We start from the raw sequence: 21312 nt of genomic DNA, 5'->3' as shown, positions 1-21312 counted from the left end.
CATCATCAGTAATCAATAAACAGCGTTCAAAACAAAAAACAGCTGACCATTATCGACGGTTGCTTTGCTGTCGGGTCGCAGTTCACAAATAAAAACACTATCTGTTTATTGTTGTAATACTACGTCTGGCCGTAAATGTATAATTAAAAACGTAACAATTGCGCTTTCACTAATTGCGACGCTAAAAAAGTATATTCTAATTGTTTAATTTATTTCCCACACAATTATAGAGTGTAGTTGACAGTGTAAATTCAGAAAAACAACGCAATTTAGGAACTTCTATTAACTGACTCACCTCCTCTTCGGTAACTGTCTGCCTACACGCTTCTTCATACCAAACGTGGCGGCCTCTACGAATAATAACAAAGAAATGTCTGAAGTAAATTTTGAATGTATACGCTCAATCGAACCCAATGCAGCAAACAACACACCCGTCACCGTCACAGCATCTACCTCTAACACATCGTCTACTGCAATTACCTCATCCACCAATGGCAATAGCTCAGCTACACAAACCCAACGGTCGCAATCATTTGAAAATTCCGCAGATGCTTATCTCGAAGCGACGCGTATTCTACTCGTTTTAATTGAAAATGTACTTAAAGAGCCAACAAATCCCAAATATCGCACCATACGTCTCGAGAATAAAACAATTAAAGAGAAACTACTCTCGGTGGCAGGCATTTCGCAGTTGCTTAATGCAATTGGCTTCCAACGCAACGCTACAGAATATACGCTGTCCCAGGACGTATCTTTAAAACGCATTCAACAGTATCGGGACGTTTTGCAAGAAAGGCGAGAATCTTGGCTTAAAGGCACACCGCACACAAATAAAAGTAACACGGCTTATATAAACATGCATATTTTTATTTTAATATACATATTTCTATTTTTAGCTGCGACTGGGCGGGAAACCCCAAAAGTGAATGGCAACGATATGGCCTCATTAATAAATGAACAGGGGCAAAGTGAACCACTGCGCCCAATTATCACGACAACTTCTTATCAGCAGCGCATTACTTTTCCACGTGTGTTGGTTAGTGGCTTATCTCAAACATTTTTCGCTTCGTTTTTAAGCTCATTTACTTGAAATGTTTGTTTCTTTTTTGTGCTAGCAAACAAATAATGCTTTTCTACAATCATTGGAACTGCAATCGGATGCGGTTATGCAGTATGAAGATGATAAGTTGTTAGCAGCTGGGCGTGCTCTCATCCCCATCGATGAATTAACACAAAAAGCAAGCGAGAAGTTAATTGCTTTTCAAGAACAGATCGTTGCCAGTGAATGTAAAGAAAAAGAGCCATGCATAAGGGATCTGTTGGTGGTGGAACTGTGCAACTGGTTTAACACTGAGTTCTTTGAATGGGTTAATCAATTGCCTTGTCGCGTCTGTGGCAGTGAAGAAAGCAAGCTGCAGCGCACACAAACCGAAGGTGATCTACGCGTCGAAGTGAGCTTTTGTTGTGGACAAGAGACCAAATTTTACCGCTACAATGATGTAGCACAGCTGTTAGTGTCGCGTAAAGGTCGCTGTGGTGAATACGCAAATTGCTTTACATTTCTCTGTCGTTGTTTGGAATACGATGCACGCATTGTATATTCGCGTTTTGATCATGTGTGGACGGAGGTAGTAAAGAAATTGCTTTGAATAAGCTCCTACTATTTGCGTAAACGCATATAATTTTTAGGTTTATTCAGAAAACCAAGCACGCTGGTTGCATGTAGATCCTTCCGACAATGTGGTAGACTCGCCGCTGATGTATCAACACGGCTGGAAGCGACCCATTGACTATGTGCTGGCTTACTCTTGTGACGATATGCAGGATGTGACATGGCGTTATGTCAATAATCATAAGCAGACGCTAAAAACACGACATCTTTGTGGTGAAAATGAATTGATTGCCACAATTATAGCAATACGAAAGAAACGCCAAGCAGGACTTAGTGCGGAACGCGTTAAAGCTCTGAGCCAACGTGCAATGCTAGAGCTGTTTGAACTGACCGTGCAACGGTAAACACAAACATTTATTCAAACTTTAGTGTCATAATATCATTTGAATTTGTTTTAGCCAACCTACGCAGGGTGAACTAAAGGGCCGCAGCTCTGGCAGTTTGGCATGGCGTCAGTCTCGTGGAGAACACACATACAATAATGTAAGCGAGAATTATAAATAATACGTGTATTTATTTATAAGTACATCGATTTGCTTTTATGCTTTTCAGATATTTGTTTTCACTCCCACCGACGCTGAAGTAGCTGCCAAGCAGTTTAATATGCGTTACAGCTGCGCCAAAGACATCTACGAGCGCTATCTGAAAGGTAAATATACTGCTTACAGTTACATATTGTATTCGCTTCTAATTGTAATGCAACTTAGTTGGCACTTCTGATGTAACGGTGCTTCAGACATACAAGACTTGGCAAAGTGCACAATTTTCCTCCAGAAACATTTTTCGCAAAGTGGAGCGCGATTGGAAAATGACATATTTGGCACGAGAAGGTGGGTGTATATTATCTGCATATGTTTGTCAAGGATGTTATCGCTTAATGCATATTCTTTGGTATTGCAGAAGGTGCAGAAGAAGGTGAAATCGTTTGGAAATTCGACTTCAGTAGCGCTGGTTTGAAAATCGAGTCATATAACTTGCGTTTCGAGCGCAAAACCTTTGGCGAAGGGCAAATCGAAGTGCACGTGACTTCTGATAACGGTAGTGCAAACATTATTGGTGCCTCAGTATTCGAAATAAAGGCTGTATTATCGGGCGGTAAGGGTGATGTTGCTTGGCAGCATGCTCAGCTATTTAGACAAAGTTTAAACCAGACTGAGAGTCTATTCGATTTAGAAATTAACTTCATATAAACTCCATATATTTGTGCAAGAAATTATTGTATTTTAACATAATAAAAAAATTTATATTATGATTCCTAATTAATTGCTCGCGAGCAAGCGAAACAAAAACACTTCTTAAATTGTGCAACATAAGTACTTGCATGTGTATTGCAAAACATATTAACGTCGAAGTTTCAAATGAAAACATAAATATATACTTCTATTTGATACAATCTGAAAATCATAAACTTAATTCATTATTATATTTTTTTTTTTTGCGCAAAAACTTAACAGTTATATAATACAGTGTATATAATTTACTAAACATATTCTCAAAAACGAAATGAAATGCGTAAACTCCGTTATATAAATGTATTTGCTTTATGCTGAGCTGACTGTCTCACATTTCGCTGTTCACCAATTCGAACCATTGACGCATAGCCTCGCTCAGCACGAGTGGCAGCTGATTTAAGTCGCGCACGATTACATAATACGGAAATGGAAAGTCTTCCAAGTACGATTTGATGTTGATGCGTTTGTCAGGAAGCATTTCCATAGTTTGTATGTCAAGTATGGAGTCCTGGAAGAGAGTGCAAAATAATTAAGTGCTCAGCGCCAATTATGTACAGCAAACAAACCTTATTTTCCGGATTATCTATTATTATATAAACCAAGAAAATTCGCTGTAGACGCGCCAACTTTATCGCATTTCGCACCTAGAAAAACAACAACACAAATTAATTTTTTTTTAACATTGTGATTATACCGAGCAGTCAGACATACCTTGACACGTCCCTCACTGAAAATGTTGCGTCCGTCACTTAGCACAAGCAATAGATTTTCGAAGAGTCCATTATCCGTGCCTAGTGCAGCCTCCTCTGTGTTTGCGGTACGCACGAAATCGAGAAGTTCGGCAATTTTCGTCTTATCCTGTGCAAAATTCAGCGCATTCACCAACTTTGGACCATCGAATTGCTCTGTATGGTTGAGTATGATTTGTGATGACTCGCCGAAGGACACAATGCTCAAACGACCGCTCTCTAGCAATGTCAGTGCTTGTGACACCAGCGAAATTGCTTCGAGTGTGAGTGTTTTGGAATTATTATGGTGCATGGACTTGGAGTCATCGATGGCGATGGTTATTTTATAGTCACGTTGTGCGGCTTTTGTGCGTCGCAACCATATTTTGTCCTTGCGGAACTGTGACGCAATATAGGGAATGATTTTCTTCATGTTGATTCGTCGCCCCGTCCGGTAGTCGCCCTTCAGACGCGTGCATTTAGTAGGCTCTAAAATGAGTCGCAGCTGCTCACACAATTCGCGCGCGTTCTGCGCCATACGATTCGATATTGTTTGCCAAGTCTCGTAATCCTCATGTACTGGTAGCGACTAAAGCGGATTATCATAATAAATTCAGTTAACGATTTCTGCTTTTGTTTTTTTTTGCACAGAAAAACTTACTGTTTTATTAGCAGTTAGTTGCTCTTGGTACGTCCGCCGCATTTCCAACAATTCAGCAGTGGTCAACTCCTCGCTGCGTGTTAGGTGCTCCAGTAGTATGTCTTTGCTGAAATTCAAAAATTTAAATAAATATTAATATTATAGGAAAACATAAGTTAGTTTAGATACGCACTTGCAGTGTGCCGTTGTATCGTCATTTCGCGGCACCGTCATGGTGGGCACGTCTTCGCCTTCGACTTCCATTTCTAATTTTTCTTCTGTGTGTTCTTTATTGCGTTCCGTCTTTGATGGTTTGTCCGATTTCTGATCAAACTTCTCCGCACTTAACTCTTCGAGAGTTTGCTCGTTATCGTCCTGCTTATCAGTCTCTTCTTCCTCATCTAGGATCTCATTATTCTCTGCATTTTCATTTTCAACGTCCGCTTTCTCTTCGTCTTCTTGTTGCTTGATCTTCTTTGATTGCTCTTCTGTGGCATTGTCTAATGTTGTCTTATCGTTGTTCTTGGCGTCCTTTACGTGCTGGAATTCATCTGCATCTGCTTCTTTGTCATCTTCATGATCGTCCTCTTTCGGCTGTTGTTCTTGCTCTTTCATTTTATCTATTGTCTTCAACTGTTTCAGCTTATTTTTCTCCGCCTCACCTATGAATAAAAGTTTTTATCATTGCATTTCTTTTCGCATACCTCATTTCCTTAATTACCTAGTGTACGTTCTTCATCAGTTTTGCCCTGTTTACGTTTCTCTTGCGGTTTTTGTTCCTTCGAGCTTTCGTCCTGTGCTACTTTTTCTTTAGTCTCAGCAATGCCTTGGTGACCGCCTTCATTTGTCTGTTAAACATTGCAGAAATTTAAATATGAACTCTACTTCCTATAATTTTCACTATACTTACATCATTTTCTGCCTGACCCACGCCATCTTTCTCTTCGCCGGTCTCTTGTTCGTCCAACTTTTGATCTTGCTTCACATTTTGGTCATTTTCGTTTTCCACCTGATCCGGAGTACCGTCATTTTCGGTTTCTGGCACTGATTGCACATTGTCCTCTTTACTCATTTTGTCTTTGGACTGCTCATATTCTTCCGGCTTCTCGGCGTGCGCTTCCTCATTTTCTTCCTGTTTTTCATCTGCATTGGTTTCAGGCTCCGGTTCGCCACGTGTCTGTGTGTCTGGCTCAGTCTCCTCTTCCTCTTTAGCGTCCTCTTCCTGCTTTTCTTCATCACCCTTCTCTTCCTTGCGTAGCTCGACGTCGCCATCGCCATCTTCCGAGTCACTATCGTCTGATTTGGTTTTGTTGTCATCTCCGTTTTCTTCTTTAGTCTCATCCTCTTTGGTCTGATCTTCTGTTATTTCCATGTTCTCCTTCATTGTATCAATATCGAAGGGATTTTCTTCACCCTCTCGCTCGTCATCACCCTCCTCCTGATCATTATCCATGTTCATATCACCCAAATCCATTTCTTCTGGCTCTGGTGGTTCTTCTAATTCATTGTGGTACGGGTTGGCTTGATCGTCATCCACCTCAGGCTCCTTCATATTGTCAATATCTTTCTCTTGTTGCTTGCGTTTCTCATTCGTTGTTTCATTAGTCGCATCTAGTCCCTCATTTTCTTCATCATTTTCATTGGGCGCATCATTCTTCGGGTCCAGATCGTTGTGAGTGTCCTTTTCATCTTTTGTACCTTTTCCCTGATCTTCTTCTTGTTCATTCTCTTCATCCTCCTCTTCTTTCTGCTCCTCGTCATCGCCCCAAATTTGTTCGTCCAACTTATCAGCCTCCGCGCCAGTCTCACCCATTTCTTTGTCCAATTCATCATCGTCCTCCGACTCACCACTATCGTCATCTTCAGGCTTCTCCAAATCTTGCGCATTGGCATCAAAATCTTCACTTACATCGATGCTCTTGTCCTGTTTGCAGTCCTCTGGCTGTTTGCCTTCTTCTTCCTTGCGGTCTTCTGGGCGTTTCGCGTCATCCAGCTGATCTTCCGACTCAATTTTGTCTGAGGCGTCTTTTTCTCCAGTACCATCTTCCAAACCAAAACCTTCGCCATCTTTTTGATCCTTAGCTTGACCCTCCTCATCTTGCATTAGATCGGGTGGCACGCAGAATCCTTTACTGCCAATCTCAACAAACACTGTCAGCATGACTGAAAGCATCTTCGCCGAAACCTTGTGCGCGCCCAGCTGCTGGAAGAGATAGTAGTCGGCCAACAAGTAGTACTGCTCCATTATTGGCAGAAGTGTGGTAAGTTTGCGAGCACAAGCCAATTTCGATTGACTCGGAGTGGTGTGTTTCAACGTAACCAGCACATTTGACAGATGCTCGACAATATTGGTGATATTCAATGCCTGCCAGTCAGACTCGAGCGCCGCGCACAATTGCTGCTTTAAGTGTTTTTCTTGCAACTCGAGTTCATCGTGTGATCTGTTGGGCGACAGCGACTCCCCGGACGCTTCGCTAATTGTCTGCGTGTATTTCTTATAAAGTTTCTGCAAAGACAGTAGTACGTCGTGTAGTATATGTTCAAGAACAGCGTCAAAATTTTCTAAATCTGTAGGCGCATTGTCGTTCGTGGGTATTGAGAAACGTTTGCTACACGATTCCACGAAAGCAAGCAGCTCCACGATCGGTTTCGCAGCGGGCAGTGATTCGCCTGTGGCTGTTCTCAAATCGTTCACAATTTGTTGTAGTATGTGGCACAGTTTCTCATGCGTAGCCCGGTAGGCTGTAACTTTCTCTATGTTCAGGAACTCCTTGTCATGGTTGAGCATATCGGCAAGTGTGAACTTTGCGGTTTTGAGCACCTCATGACAGTTGCTCGTGATTGTTGTGTAGAAAGGAGAGTTCTGCAACAAGTTGTTTTCACTTTTCATTAGCACTGCATGTTCAACGGTAGCGCTAGATGGCGCACATGCCAAAAGCAAGATGAACTGCTCCATTACGTAGCGCATACGTGATATAGACTCACGCAACGCCAGGTAATTATCGCGAGCGGCACTGAATGCAAGCCCATCCACGGCATTCGCCGAATCGCCAATGCAACAGACGTCGTAGATCTCTTTAATGTGCTGTATCAGCACATCCAGGTCGTAAATTTGCTTACTGGTGTTTGCGAGTTGACGCCTCTGACTTTGCACTAGCAGAAACATGTCGACGGCAAAGCCTTTGATGCGCTCAATGTTGGGTGGGCCCAGCTCGGAGGGTGGCGCCAGCATAATGTTTTGCAGTAGCCTCAGCTTGAACTCACATTTGGCGTAGTAACGATCGAGGTTCTCGTTCAAGTGCAGCACGTTGGTGTGCAAACGTTTATCGGTGCGTGCGCCGAGCATTGTTTTAATGCAGAACGGGGGCAATGTGAACTCTGTGAAGTCTGTGCGCAAGGACAACTCCATTAGACCGGCTTTAAAGCTAAGGCCGAGTTGTGTAAGCGTCTTAAATAGATCAGTTAGTCCTTTGCGCTTTTGTTGCAATATTTGTTTGGCTTCCAGCAGCTGTTTCGGACGCTCCTTAGAGCGATCGACACTGAGCGCGCGCAACTCATCACAACGTTCCAGCTGCACACAGAGCACGCTATCCAATGCAATTATAAGCTTAGAGAAGTTTGCGTTGCTCACAGTCTCCTTGACGACATTGCGCGATGTCTTGAAGAGACGCGCAACTTTATTTAAAAGCATATGCTCGGAATATTCTAAGGAAACTAGATCGCTGCTAGCGTGCTCTTCACTTACAGAATATTTATCAGCGAGCTTTTGTGCTGCTATGAAATTTTTAACTTCCACCAAGTAATATTTAATACGAGTATCGTAGCGCAATTCTCGTCCCTTATCATTTTCGAAGTTGTAATCCTTAACTGTGGCATCCTTAGGCTGGAAGACCGGTGTAATCTTTTGCTGCAATTGTTGTTGATATTCCTTGAGAAACTTATTGAGATTGCGATGCACACGTGCCACATTGTTACGCATGCTAAAGTATGACAAGTCCTTGTTGTAGCTTTCGATTTTAACCAACTCCTTCAACTTCTTCTCGATAGGCGCGCGCACACTATGCGCAGTCTCCTCGATCTCCTGCGCGAACTGCGCAAAATAGATTTGTAGATTGCGCAAACCGGCAATCAGCGCTCGACAATCTTCGCCAACCGTGCCGCTGCTGTCGACTGACAAATGCTCAACGTTGTGTAGATACAGTTCGAACGCTTGTAAGAGTTGCAAGCGGACGTGGAAGTCGCCATAATTGGCAGCCTCGACAAACTGCCGCAATATGTGCACAATATCGTTCACATTCACTTTGGTCTTCTGCTCCACCTCGGACTCGTCCAGCACCTCGCCAGCGCCAAAACGCTTTTCGGCGTTTCTAATGTCGGTATAGGAACTGTTCAGCTCGCGTTCACGCAAATACTCCTGCAGCAGCTGATAGATAAAGAACCAATACCTGTGCGCGTTCGTCTCGATCTTTTCCTTCGTTTCATTGAGACAATTACGCCAGCATTGCAGCTCGAGCTTCATCCAACGCTGCACATATTCCGCCACGGCGATCTCCTGCTGCCGCATATGATTGCCCTTGTGGGCCACTTCGTTCCACTGTGCGAGCTTCTGGCGCAATAGCTGGAAGCCGGTGTTAAAGCGCACAACTGGCGCCGTAGCAGGCAGCGTGCGTATTCTGTCGATCACACGCTTGATGTCTATCAAGCTGGCATGCTCTGGATACAGGGCGAGCTGCGCATCCGCGAGCGTCTCAATGTCCTTCAGCAAATCCATGCAGCCTATTATTTCCGCTATATTGGCGTGCTCATAGTAACTGTAGCTGCGTGTAGTTCTAGATAAAATTGGTGCGGCGTCCGTATTGGTAAGTTGTTGTTGTTGCAGCGCTAATGCAAAAATACAGGTGTTGTAAGCGGTCTCGGTCATCCAGTCGTTTAAGCCGCGCTTGTAATGCGAATATAACGGCACAAATGCTTGCATGCGCGCCTGAAAGGGTTCCACAAAATCCAATTGCTGTGAAGCGCCAGCAGTTGAGCGTTTGTGGTAGTAGGCCAGCGTGTAGTTTTCCATAAGTTCGATGAAATGTGTCGCCAAGAATGTGTAGTCCTCGTCGCGTATCACTTGCGTCTTTTGCGACTTCAAGTTAGACTTTTTGTCGAGTTTAACAACTTTCTCCAATGTGGCTTCGATCAGAAAATCGCCAAAGTCCTCTTCCACATTTGTGGGAAAATGTGATTCAATCTCTTGCAGCTCCAGCAGTTCCTCGTCTTCTTCGGCGCATTTTGTCTTATTCACATAGAGGCTCTCCTCCTCTGCCTTTTGTGCGCGCCTGCGCTCCTCTTCCGCCTGCCAGATTTGATTCGACACATTGAAAATATAATCCAGTTCGCTGAAGATCGCTTCGTTAATGTGCGCTGAAATCGTAATAGTGTTATGCAACTCGACGAGCTTGGCTTTGAGTAATCCGAAGTAGCTGTGCTCGCTATGTGGCAGCTGTTTAATTAGGCTATTTATAAACGAACGTTGCTGGAGTAATGCACGAGTTGACGCCTTTGTTTCACCTTCCATTAGGTGGTGTGCAGCCGGGAACTCAGCAATATTGGCTAAGGCGTGTGAGAGACGATCGTTGGCGTTTAAATTGATATACATCTTCGTGCCCTCCAATTGGGAAATATTGCTGCACGCTTGAGTAAGCACAACTTTAAGCCCCTCAAAGCCGAAGCGCAAGTGGTCAATGGAGTACTGCAGCGGCTGTATGAAATCCTGATAGTGATCCATGTACGCTTTCAAAGTATGATTGAGGAAGCGCTGTGAGTTGGTGATCCACAAATTGAGTTTATTCAGTACTTCCGAGCTATTGCTAAGTATTTGCGCCGCTGAATTTGTATTGAAATCGCTTGTGAGCTGCGTCCACGATTTCTGGGCGCTTTGTATGAGATTTAAAAGTGATTGCGGTGCGCAATTGGTTTTGAGGTAGTGCGCTATGTCATCGACGAGCTTGCTGTAGACGCACTCCGGTGGACGCAACGCCAATTTTTGTGCGAATTTTTGCTGTTTAGCTTGTAGCAGCTTCAGGCGCTCCTCGAAAGCGTCGTAAATTTCCCCGCCGAAGTGCTGATATTTCATAACAATGCGCATAAAATCATACACCGTTGTCAAGGTGGTTAAACAATTTATATCCTCCACCACATATAGATTCTTCAGGCGATTCTTTTCGACCGGATCAATGAGTGGCGTGAATGTGAGCAGACAAATTTCGACCGCGCCCACAAGACTGCTCAGCAATGATGCGTTATATTGGACGGACTGATAATGCAGCATATTTTGTTGTTGTGGAGCGTTATCGGCACCCTTGATACTGAAACTTTCGGCATGAACAACATTTAGCGCCTGCATCAATTTCTGGAAGCTCTCATTGTATTCGCTGAAGTTCTCATTTTCCAAACACTCACACAATTTCTTTACGTATGCCACCTCGTGTAGCAGCTTCTGCGCGTTGTCCTGGGCAAAAAGCAAATTGTTTCGCGGAATATTATTTTGCCATGTCAACATGTCGTTGTTTTGCCAAAGTAGTTGCTGCAACTGCTTTAACGTGGCCTGCCATTCGCTCAGTTCGTTGAGTGGCACTGGACGCAGGCTACCGTTCTCCTGGAACACCAGCGAGATGAACACATTGAGAAAGCTGCAACCATCGTATGAGTAAGCACAGTCAATATCCTCGGCAGCATGCAACACATTGGTCGAGGTTTCACGTGTGGCTAGATTCATGAGTTGCATATTGTTCGAAGCATTACGCAGGTGGGCGTGGTAGGAATTGAAGAATTTGTAACCGCCATTTAAGTATGATAAAAGCTGCTTGAATTGCTCGACATTCGTCACAGACGACAAATGTTTCAGCAGCTGCCTCCACACTTTCTCGAAACGCCTATACATGTCCGAGTTGTATACTTTGATTAAATGCCATGTGGCGCTACTTAGTGAAGGTATCTCCTCGCAGTAAAACTCACTGATTTGTATGTCGCAAGCTGTGCTGCTACTGCCGTAACTACATAATGCTTTAGTCAGGTAAAACTCACGTAGCGAGAGCAAACGAAGTTCAAATTCCTTCGGTTGATGCGCCAGCTCCAGCTCTTCCTTTGATTGAATCGCAATTTGAAGCGCATCGATTGCGTTTTGGAGTTCATCTAAACCTTCATAGCTACAGCTGGTGTTTTCAGATGTATTTTTGGTGAACTCCAGCAAAACGGACTGCAAAATCTCGGGTATTTGAGCACCCTGTGATGGTTGCAAATTAATCTGCTTCACATTGGAACTGGCGCGCTGCTCCAAACATTTATTTACAATGACGCGTGCGCGTCTAGCATTGACCGAGTTCTGTGCTAGAAACTTCTTTAGCACAAGTTCTGTTGTATAACTGCCATAGGAGGGCACCACCACCAGTAATTGGTCCAACAGTCTAACCAACTTGTGGAATTGGATCTAAAAGTAGAATATGCATAATGAACATACGTCAATAACTTGAAAGTTAAACAAATACTGTACCTGCTCTTCTTGATAGAAAGGTGGAAAATATGTGAGGTGTTTGTTGTAGACTTTACGCATCAAATTAAGCGGCTGTTTTATGCTGTCGATATAATTATTTATTTGCTGTAGGCTGTTGCTGTAATACGTATTTAATTGGCAGTAATTTGGCAGCATCTTGGTGAGTAATTGTAGCAAATTCTTCTCCAACCACTTGAAATGCAACACCAGCTTATCCATTAGACGCCTGTTCAGTTGCTTTTTCACTACCAATTTCTCTTGAGATATGCTCAGTAAGCGGTTATACCATAAATATGCCGTTATTATCGCCGAGAATGTCTCCAGATCAATGTTCGCGTAGTCTAATGATGCGCTCAGCACTTCGCGCAGGCTCGTTATGAAAGTGGAGAGATTCTGTAGCAGCACATTTTCGTAACGATCGGCGACTCGATCCACGGCTATAATTTGTGAGTAGCTGAGTGCATCTGCCTCACCGAAGTTGATTGTATGCGACTGCGGCACCGGCAGCAGCAGCAGATTGGCGACCAGTTGTGCGCTCAGGCAGAAGCTCTTGTGATTTTGCGCATCCGCTGGTTGGCTAGCGTAATCACGTATACGTGCAAACAGTTTTTTATTCCATGGCAGCTCATTTAGGGATGATTCGAAGTGCGCGCTAACATGCCGTATGCAGCCATATAGAGACTTCGATAAACTTTGCAAAGCAGGGTGAGCGCTTAGCACTTTCTCCAAATACAAATAACGCAACTCTATATCGTTTACAGCGCTGCATTCATATAACATATAAATGCAGAATTTAATTATTTGCTGACGATCGACTGTGATCAAGTCTAGCTTGGCAAACTCAGCAAACACATCTGCGAGCGCCGTTTGCGCGCGTTCATCGTAACGAAGCAGGCTACGAAGTGGCTCAGTTTGCAGCTTGATCAAGGAAAGCGTATTCAACTCATCGCTTTGCAACACAATGTCGCGTAAAAGATCTTCGTCCACAGCCGCTGTGGGCGCAAGCAAGCCGAATTTTTTGGTTTCGTCCAAAACAATTTCGCGCAGCTGATTCTGATAATACGCCAGACCGTAGCCCATGAGATCGGTATTTGCGGAATACACATACACTTCCATGCCACTCACATAGATGGCACGCTCCATATCGTAGCCAATACGCGCATAAGAGGCGGTGAGGAATGCAAATTGTGTGAGATGCGTGATGTTGTAGTTGTTGATTGCCGTCGTTTGCATTAAGCGTTTGTGAATATTGAGTAAACAGTTAATCGCAACCATGCCGCGCACTCCGTTCTTATAGACAATCAAGCGCATGTCATTCGTGCTGTAGATGTCCTTCGCTATTGCCAGCTCCACACAACGGTTTCGCATAGCGCGTGATAATTCACCGTTTTTGGGATCGATTGTGAGGAAAGCACGAAAGTTCGGTGCTTTCTCAACAATTTCAGCGCTTTCATTTGCCGACACACCTTTTTCTGATATTAAGAGATTACCGTTCGGCTCGAATACTGGATTGAGACGATCTAAAACTGCGGATGAGCACAAATTTACATGCTCCAACAAAATATATTGACCGAATTTGAGCGATTTAACGATTTTGGAGTCAACCCATTCGAAGGAGCCACCCGTGTTGAGTGTATCAGCGTTGCGCACATGATTTTCCAGTGTGTTAAGCCGATTTTGCTGTTGAGCTAGTGTGTCTTTGTATGATGGCGAACGAGTTGTTGTGCCGGCATCACTTGAGAGTTCCAACAGCGCAGCGATGACTTTATTTAAGCGTTGTATGCGCTTGCGGAAACTTGCCAGCTCATCCGTCATAGATGTGGTATTATTGGTGGCTGTGAAATAAAAGTACAATTAGACATTTGGCTCCATAAAAGTACAATTAGACATTTGGCTACACAATGCTTACCAAGTTTGGCATTAGATTCCTTTGAATATGCACTCCAAATATGTAGTAGCCCAGCAGCGGTTTTGTAAGCATTTGATTTACCTTCAAACATCATGGAACGTAGCTGCGAGGCAAGCACGGCCTCTACACTTTGCGATATCTCTTCGAAGTGTCTGTTTAAATCAATCTGGAAATGGAAAAGAAAATCTATTGAATCACATTCTCACATATGTATATCTTTAATTCTACGGTAGTTACCTGTTGGAAACTGCCCGTCACAGAGTCGTCTATTGTGTCCGTATTGCACACCTGATTCGAGAGCGTGCACAACAGATCGATCAGCTTCGTCTTGCCGGTATCGGTCGGTCCGCACAGCAGTACCGGCTTCTCCATCCGCACGCATTCCACCATATTTTTCAACATCTCGCGCTGAGAGCTCAGCAGAATCGGACATAAATCTTTACCACGCAACGAGCGCAGCGCTTGCACGTCACCGCTGCGATCCAGCACAATGTCATTCAAATAGATTTTCTCAGACGTCCAATAGAGTGAGACATCTTCGGAGATGCTGTTAAGTTGTTCGGCATCACATGCGAATACTTTAGCGAATGCATTTCGTATGAAACGTTTGTCCTCGTCACAGCGCATGCGCTGGTAGTAAACCAATTTCATGCGCTCATATAGTGTTAATAGAAAACTTTCGAAATTCTTGCGGAACAGACACAAGGGAGTAGTGGCTGCTGTACAGCTATCGGCTTGGAAAATGAATCCCGTGTCTGGATTCACCAGTAAATCGCACCAACGTAGAATGTCACGTAGATTTATTTCAAAAGGACCACCACGGTAACCGAACTCCAAGGCCGCTATGCCGTTATCGAGTGTTTCGGAAAACTTTACAAGTCGTTTGGTCACATCTAATGCGATGACGGGCGCAGTGTCGCCTGCTCCAGTAGCGGACTCGACAGAAGGCACACCCTTCGACAAAGTCTGGTAAAAGTCAAATAGATTGGTTTCGCTGTCGATGTTACAGTTGGTGAGCTGTTTGGAGAAGCGCGCACGAAGTTTCTCGAAATATGCTTCGTATTTACCATTTACAACGAAAAGTAGATCTTGCGTGGTGAGTTTGCGTAGGTAGACTTTGTTGAAACGATTTAGAAAAGATTGTGGCAAACCTTTGCGGCCACCGCCTTGTTTGAGTGGATTCTGGCAGGCGAAAACTCGCGTCTGTTTATTCAGAGTAAAAGTTTTATTTAATTCGGGTATGTAAACCTCACCACGATGATCGAGAATCGCGTTAAGACCCTCCAGCACCGATTGTGGCGCTAAGTTCAACTCATCCAGTAAAATCCAGGTGTTATCGGCCTTCAATGCTGCCAATAACGGGCCGTCACGCCATACGAACGCACCTGCAAACCCAGCTTTATCATCTGCACCGCCTTCTATTACAGCAGCGTCTAGGATATTGTCTTCGGCTGGCAGATCAGTGCCAAATAGGTCAGCCAAATCTGTGTGTTCGCAGAGATTTATACGCACAATGCGATAGCCAATCGCGGCAGCTATGCTCTCCACGGTCGAAGTCTTGCCGACGCCTGGGGGCCCTTCCAGCAGAATTGGTTTTCGTAGGGAAAGCGCCGAGAGCAAACGAAATAAGTTTTTTTTGGTGGTGGGCGCTTCGAATAAAAAGTTCTTGCTTGCGCCGATATTTGAGCCGCTGTTGGTGGGTATAAAGAAAGGCTTGATACCGAATTTTTCGAAGGAGTGTACCACTTCCGTGCCGCGTTTTTCTGTCAAATCGGCGAAGGTGAATCTTTCGTTTAAAATGATCGCAGCCTCTTTGATGGCAAATTCCACAATCTGTTGCCGGAGCAACTCAACCTTTACCAAGGACTCGTGTGGCAAGAGTTCCAAGGCATCTAAGAAAATTGTTTCTAAACCAAAAATGGCTTTTTCCGCAAATGTTAAGTGCGCATTGCTGGCAATATAGTTGGCCCAAGCCAATATGTCACGTATAGAGTATCTAAATTTCTCAACAACGTCACGCATATATAGCACTACTTCCACAAGGTAGCTGGCAATTTTCGTAATCTCTACTTTACTGTTGTTTGACGCCATTTGTGCGCTCTCTAGCATACAGTTACTGGCAATTTGTATCAAATCCTCTTTGGTGTCAGAAGGCAAACACCAGATTTCGGTAAAACGATTGCGCAATGCTGGCGAAAGCTCTTTTTTGCCAAAATCACCACCGGGATTCATGGTGGCCAGAAACTGGAAACCCTCTTTCGCTTGTACAACAAAAACTTTGGCGATCTCCGCTGGATTATTCGATTCATCGACTCCGCCCTTCTCGGCTAGTAGCACTGTGCGCTCAGGTTCCAGTATGCAATTCAAACGTTCCAGCACTGAATCTTCAGCCAATGAGATCTCATCAGCCATGAAGTAGGAGCCCTCTTGCATAGCCAGAATTAAGGGTCCATCAGCCCATTCAAAGAGCTTTTTGGCAGTGTTACTATCTTCATTCGACTCGCGACATGGTCTCAAACCGCCCAAGAAATCAGCACCCTCTGTGTGCATGTGACAATTGAGTATACGCAATTGTACGCCACATATACTGGCCAGCAGCTGGCATACGGTGGTTTTGCCGCAGCCGGTGGGGCCGACAAGCAGCACGGGTTCGTTGAACTGCAGCGCTTTGGCCGTCAGCACAGCCATACGAGTCATATTGCGTGTCCAAACAATATCAGCACGCAGCTTATACGCTTTTATTGCTTCAATAATATTGCGCGTCACTGCCGAGCATGCCTCCGCACTGGACTGCGTATCGAAGAGACGAGAGAGATCGACACGCTTGCGAAAGTTTTTGTACAAGGTCTCCTCGATTATTTTGATTTCGATGTCAGTGCGCACTTTGGCGGACAGCACCAAGTAACCCTCCTCAACGAGATGCTGGTTCCAGTCATATTGCGTATCCTGTAGTAGCTGCTTGTCAGCGTAGGTATAACGGTTGCCCCAGCGGAAGAGATCGCGCAGAGTGAATACATTTTTAGTGGTGGTCTTGCGATTCTTCTGCAAGTCGGACATGCACATTACCATCTTTTTGGCATACGATGCTGGTATTAAGCAGCGTTTCTCTAAAATAATCTCAAGCTCTTCACGTGGTATATCCGAGAAGTGTAATTCGATGAAACGATTTTTAAAAGCGCGCGACAAAGTTTTACGACCACCATACAAACCAGGCGGGTTCTGTGTGGCGAACAGCATAAAGTTTGGATGCGCCTTGACCAATGTCTGCGTTTCGGGTATGAAGAGCTCGCGATTGTCGTCCAGCACACGATTCAAAGCTTCCAAAATGTCGGTGGAAGCCAAGTTCAGCTCGTCCAATATGATCCAAAAGCCATTGCGCATGGCTTGCACTAGTACGCCTTCCTTGAAGCTCAATTTACCTGTAGCATCAGCTATATATGTACCAATATATTCCTGCAGATCGGTGTGCTCATGGTTGTTGATCCGAAGGCAGTGGTTACCACTTCGCCTTGCCACGTAATCGATCAAACTGGTTTTACCCGCACTCGTAGGACCCTGTAACAGCACCGGGAGTTTACCAATGGCGATAATACGCGCCAAATCACGCAAGTTCTCCCTAACGCTTTTCGTCAATATGTAACTGTTGTACTCCTCCGGTTCTTTGGAGCCTTGCTGTATCCAGTAGCCTTCAAAATTCAGATAATTCTCACCTGGCTTGGGTATGATTTGGTTTAATACAGCTTTGACGTTGCTTAAGAGCGCTTGTTGTATCAAGTGTAGGACCACATTGTGTGAAACCGGATCTAGCTGTGTGAGGAAACTCATGCAGAAGCTCTCATAGAGATTGCGTTCAACAGAGCCGCACAAGTTCTTCGCGCAAATGCGCAACGAGCGACACAAAGTACGCAAAGAAAATACTGGACGGTTGCCAAGACCATCATTCAACTCAAGCTTCGACAATAACTTCAGTTTCTTATATAATTGCACCAAACTTGCAACACTCTTACGTTGTATGCCAGTGGTTGTTAAATAGTCGCTTATGAGTAAAGTTAGATCTACATCTGTGGTCAGTTCATCGACGAAAAATTCTGTGAAACGATTACGTATGCCCACCGGTAGATCCTTTTTGCCGACATCTGTGTTGGGGTTCATGCATGCGAATATGCGAAAGTCGGGATGTCGTTTTATCGGCATAAAGTCGCCGCGCTCCAGCAGCACCACCGAACCATCAGGCTCTAAAATAGTCGACAAACACTCAAGCATCTCAGCTGAGGCCAAATTGATTTCGTCCAATAATATCCAATCGCCGTTTTTAATGCAATTCACCAGCGAACCCGGTATAAAAGCAAACGAAATGTTTATAGATTTACACAGTTGCGCATGCAGTTTGAGCACATTCACTTTTAGTGACTGCCAACGTGTTAGACTCTCGATATCCTTTGGTCGCAACTCATTGCGTTCAGCTTTGCCGAATACGGAATTGATAATCGTTAACATTAATTTAACTATAACCAAGTAATTGCCTTGATTATAGCAGATCTCCATTTTGTGTAGGAATGTTTGATTTTTCTCAATGTTGAAGGTGGCGCCAAAAAGTTCATCGAACTCACAACGCAGCGGCGTCATGACATATGTCAGATCGACCGGTTTGAAACCGCCAATCAGATCAGATACGTCCGATTGATTATTCATATTGACCACAACCAGTTTGTGATACGTACGCTGGGCCAAGTACTGCACGGAGGATGTCTTACCCACACCGGTTTCGCCGACGAGCAATACGGGTTCGGCATGCGATACGCAAACGGCGATACGCTCCAAAATACACGATGCCATTCTGGTAAATGAAAATGTGGTATTCTTGGACGCTTGTACAGTGCGTTTTATAGTAGTGAGTGGATTTTCGTCAGCGTCGTTCAACTTTTGCCGCTTAACCGCCTGTGGTCCATTAATATCCGTTTGCTCTTCCAAGTCATCCACATTGATCTTAAATGCTTCTTCCAGTGTTTTTGCATGTAATTCAGTGCGACCAACCTTTATTCTATTGCTATTCACGAACACCTCCGGTTTGTAGTCATTTGCAAAATATTCACAACGAGACTGAATAATTCCCAATTTGGCGCCGATGCTGCTAATAAGTTTGGTTTTTTCTGGGCCTTGTGGCAGATAAGAGCAGAAAACGTCGACAGCATTTTGGAAGACGAAGTAAGCACATTCGACGCTGGTCACGGAAAATACAGGATTCGAACGCTGGCATAGCTTGATAAGATCGCGTGTGGACACCAAACGGCCGGAGTTTGTCATAGTTGAGAGTGATATTTGCTCAAACGGCAAGGCGGTATAGTTTTCGGTGGTATCGGCTTTATCAGCAGATTCTTGTTGGCGCAAATTATCCGCTGCTGCGTGATCACCACTGGAGAACGTAAGAAATACATCGACTATACGATTAGCTACTGTCGCTAATTTGGGATAATTCGTGCTAACCACTTTGCAGAGTTCATTACGTGACAGTGGCAGAATATTTATTGTGTATAGATATTTTTCCAATAGTGCAAAAAGTGACTTTTGTCCGACGCTTGTCGAAGATTTGTTCGTACTAAATAAATTTGAGTTATTAAAATATTTCTCTTGCAAATACAAAGCACTTTACATACCGTACGGTTACAAACAACTGGAAGCCGGGTTCGATTTTGACGCAATCACGGAAACCTGGCACGCTCAAGTAATTATTTTCCAGTAGGCTACTCAAAATCGTGTATGTATCTTGTGTTGCCGAATCCAAATCTTCCAAAAGCAGCCAATATCCATTCATAACGGCCTAAAATTAAAAACATTTTTAAAGATTTTGAAATAGTGTTTTTTTAGAGTTTTGTGTTACCTGCGTTAGCACACCAGGCAGCCAAACGAATTCACCAGGAACATCAGTGCAGCGATATTGACCTAAAAGCATTTTGCTATCGGTTTGATCGCCCAATTGTATACGTAAGAAACCGTTCGAGCTAATACCACTGGCGTCTAGACTTTGCTCAAAGTTATTTAAAGCGTCAGGATAATGTTTCCTTTTTTTTCCGCCTGGCACTTGATCGTTTCCGTTTACAATACCGCCGTTATTTGTAGACTGGTTTTCACAATTTTCAAATTTTCTTTGCTCAATTTCAGCAGGTTTCGGGCAAACTCGTCCCGTTTTTCGCGCCAAATATTCTACAAGTGTAGTCTTCCCACAGCCTACTGGACCTGAGAGACATATAGCTTTTGCCGAAGCAATACCCAAAGCAATGCTTCGTAAATTAACTTTAGTCGAATCAACTTTTACAATATTATCGTGTAGACCGTCGTTAGTTGAATAAAATTCATAGTTGTCTTTATTGAAAATGGGCAAAAGAACGCCCTCCATGTCTGTGACCAAATGCGAATTTATTTTCAGTGTAATTGTCTTATCTGGTTTGGAGTATTCAAAAGAACTAATGGATTTCGTGGTAGGTCGTAAATTTTGTTCTTCGTCAAATTGCAAAAGCGCAGCCGGTGAGAGTCGCGCATTCATAGTTTGTAGCTGTGAGGCACTCATATTTGTCAGTACTGCAATAATCTGGTTGCAATACAGCTGGTACAAATCACTTTGTTTTGAGTCAACAAACTGTTCAAGAAAAACAGACCAATTCCATAGGTCTTTAAAAAACACTGGATTCGCACATAGCAAATGATAGCAACATTTCACGAGGTCAACTGAAGTTATTTGAGTGCTATTCTTGGAGCGTTTGGTCGATGAAGTACCTTCGATCAGTTGTGGGCATTGGAAGGGTGCGGGTTTGTTTCGGAAGTAACTAATGGCATAGCTGTTGAAAAAAGCAGAGTCAGTGCAACACACAAAACTATTTTATGCATAATAATATTTACCGATTTGTGTCAACAGATAGACGCATCATGGTGGCCAGCGCAATACATTTTTTCTGATATGGCTCGTAGTTGCTTTCATCGATGTGCTCATCGTATGGTATGCTGCGTGTGATTAACAACAATAAAACGTTTTCAAAAGATGTAGCAATGGCTGCAGTCCAACGTGATTCCAATATATGGTCACTTAAATAATTAAAGAGTGCTTCCACATCTTTTTCATTGGGATCCTAGTAGTGAAACAAATAAGTAGCGCATTAATGCATATGTAAACAAACGATTTGTTATTGTTTACGTTTGTGTTTAAAAACCTGAGCAGTGCTCTGTCGTTATCAGCTGATTGCTGCGTCGACTGCAAATATTCGCGCATCTGCACCACGGAGCGCCGAATTTTGTTTACAGATAAATCCATTGAAAAATAGTTGCACTACAATGTATTCACCCAAATTTTGGTTGATTTTACTTTCTAAGGCACTCTTGCACACTTTTATGCACAATTTGCAAAAGAATCGGTTAAATTCAATGAAATAACAGTAATTTGAAACACGCACTTTAATTTACACCGCTCACAGCCAAATCAACTAAAACATGCGGCTTCTCAACACGTGTAGTGCCAGTGTCGCTTCTTCACAATTGAAATCTGAATTCAGTCTGCGTACCGAAGCGTACCGTCTGGCATCGCCATAATTTGACAGTTGAATGC

General features: G+C 43.8%; 2 protein-coding genes across 3 annotated transcripts; one reads left to right on the top strand and one right to left on the bottom strand.

Moving 5' to 3' along the window:
* The first annotated feature begins 17 nt into the window (after positions 1–17).
* On the top strand, positions 18–3073 carry Pngl (N-glycanase Pngl). Of its 2 annotated transcripts, none has more exons than XM_014241745.3 (9): positions 18–151; positions 231–836; positions 897–1036; positions 1116–1628; positions 1690–2012; positions 2071–2155; positions 2225–2321; positions 2380–2502; positions 2573–3073. In XM_014241745.3, exons 2-9 carry the CDS (start codon positions 371–373, stop codon positions 2860–2862), a joined length of 2037 nt encoding a protein of 678 aa, XP_014097220.2. In that variant the 5' UTR covers positions 18–151; positions 231–370; the 3' UTR covers positions 2863–3073. The 2 variants fall into 2 exon arrangements, with proteins under 2 accessions (XP_014097220.2, XP_036223306.2); XM_036367413.2 differs by having other exon boundaries at positions 58–137.
* LOC106622363 (midasin) lies at positions 3048–21190 on the bottom strand. Its single transcript, XM_014241552.3, has 14 exons — positions 20905–21190; positions 20613–20839; positions 19597–20551; positions 19373–19536; positions 13956–19314; positions 13719–13884; positions 11810–13644; positions 5183–11746; positions 4994–5120; positions 4466–4934; positions 4294–4399; positions 3616–4221; positions 3471–3548; positions 3048–3412 (listed from the first exon to the last, which is right to left on the bottom strand). Exons 1-14 carry the CDS (start codon positions 21019–21021, stop codon positions 3233–3235), a joined length of 16953 nt encoding a protein of 5650 aa, XP_014097027.2. The 5' UTR covers positions 21022–21190; the 3' UTR covers positions 3048–3232.
* Between the last annotated feature and the right edge of the window lie 122 nt (positions 21191–21312).

Source organism: Bactrocera oleae, chromosome 4 (assembly GCF_042242935.1).
Source record: "Bactrocera oleae isolate idBacOlea1 chromosome 4, idBacOlea1, whole genome shotgun sequence".
Taxonomy (NCBI): domain Eukaryota; kingdom Metazoa; phylum Arthropoda; class Insecta; order Diptera; family Tephritidae; genus Bactrocera; species Bactrocera oleae.
Note: the sequence above shows the minus strand (reverse complement) of the source record. Positions and strands in the feature narration are given on the sequence as shown.

Coding starts and splice junctions, on each gene's coding strand:
- Pngl (XM_014241745.3), top strand. CDS start 371: ATGTCTGAAGTAAATTTTGAATGTATACGCTCAATCGAACCCAATGCA. Junction 2,013..2,070: donor TTTGAACTGACCGTGCAACG/GTAAACACAAAC, acceptor AATTTGTTTTAG/CCAACCTACGCAGGGTGAAC. Junction 2,156..2,224: donor GAGAACACACATACAATAAT/GTAAGCGAGAAT, acceptor TATGCTTTTCAG/ATATTTGTTTTCACTCCCAC.
- LOC106622363 (XM_014241552.3), bottom strand. CDS start 21,021: ATGGATTTATCTGTAAACAAAATTCGGCGCTCCGTGGTGCAGATGCGC. Junction 5,121..5,182: donor TGGGTCAGGCAGAAAATGAT/GTAAGTATAGTG, acceptor AATGTTTAACAG/ACAAATGAAGGCGGTCACCA. Junction 3,413..3,470: donor TAGATAATCCGGAAAATAAG/GTTTGTTTGCTG, acceptor ACTCTCTTCCAG/GACTCCATACTTGACATACA.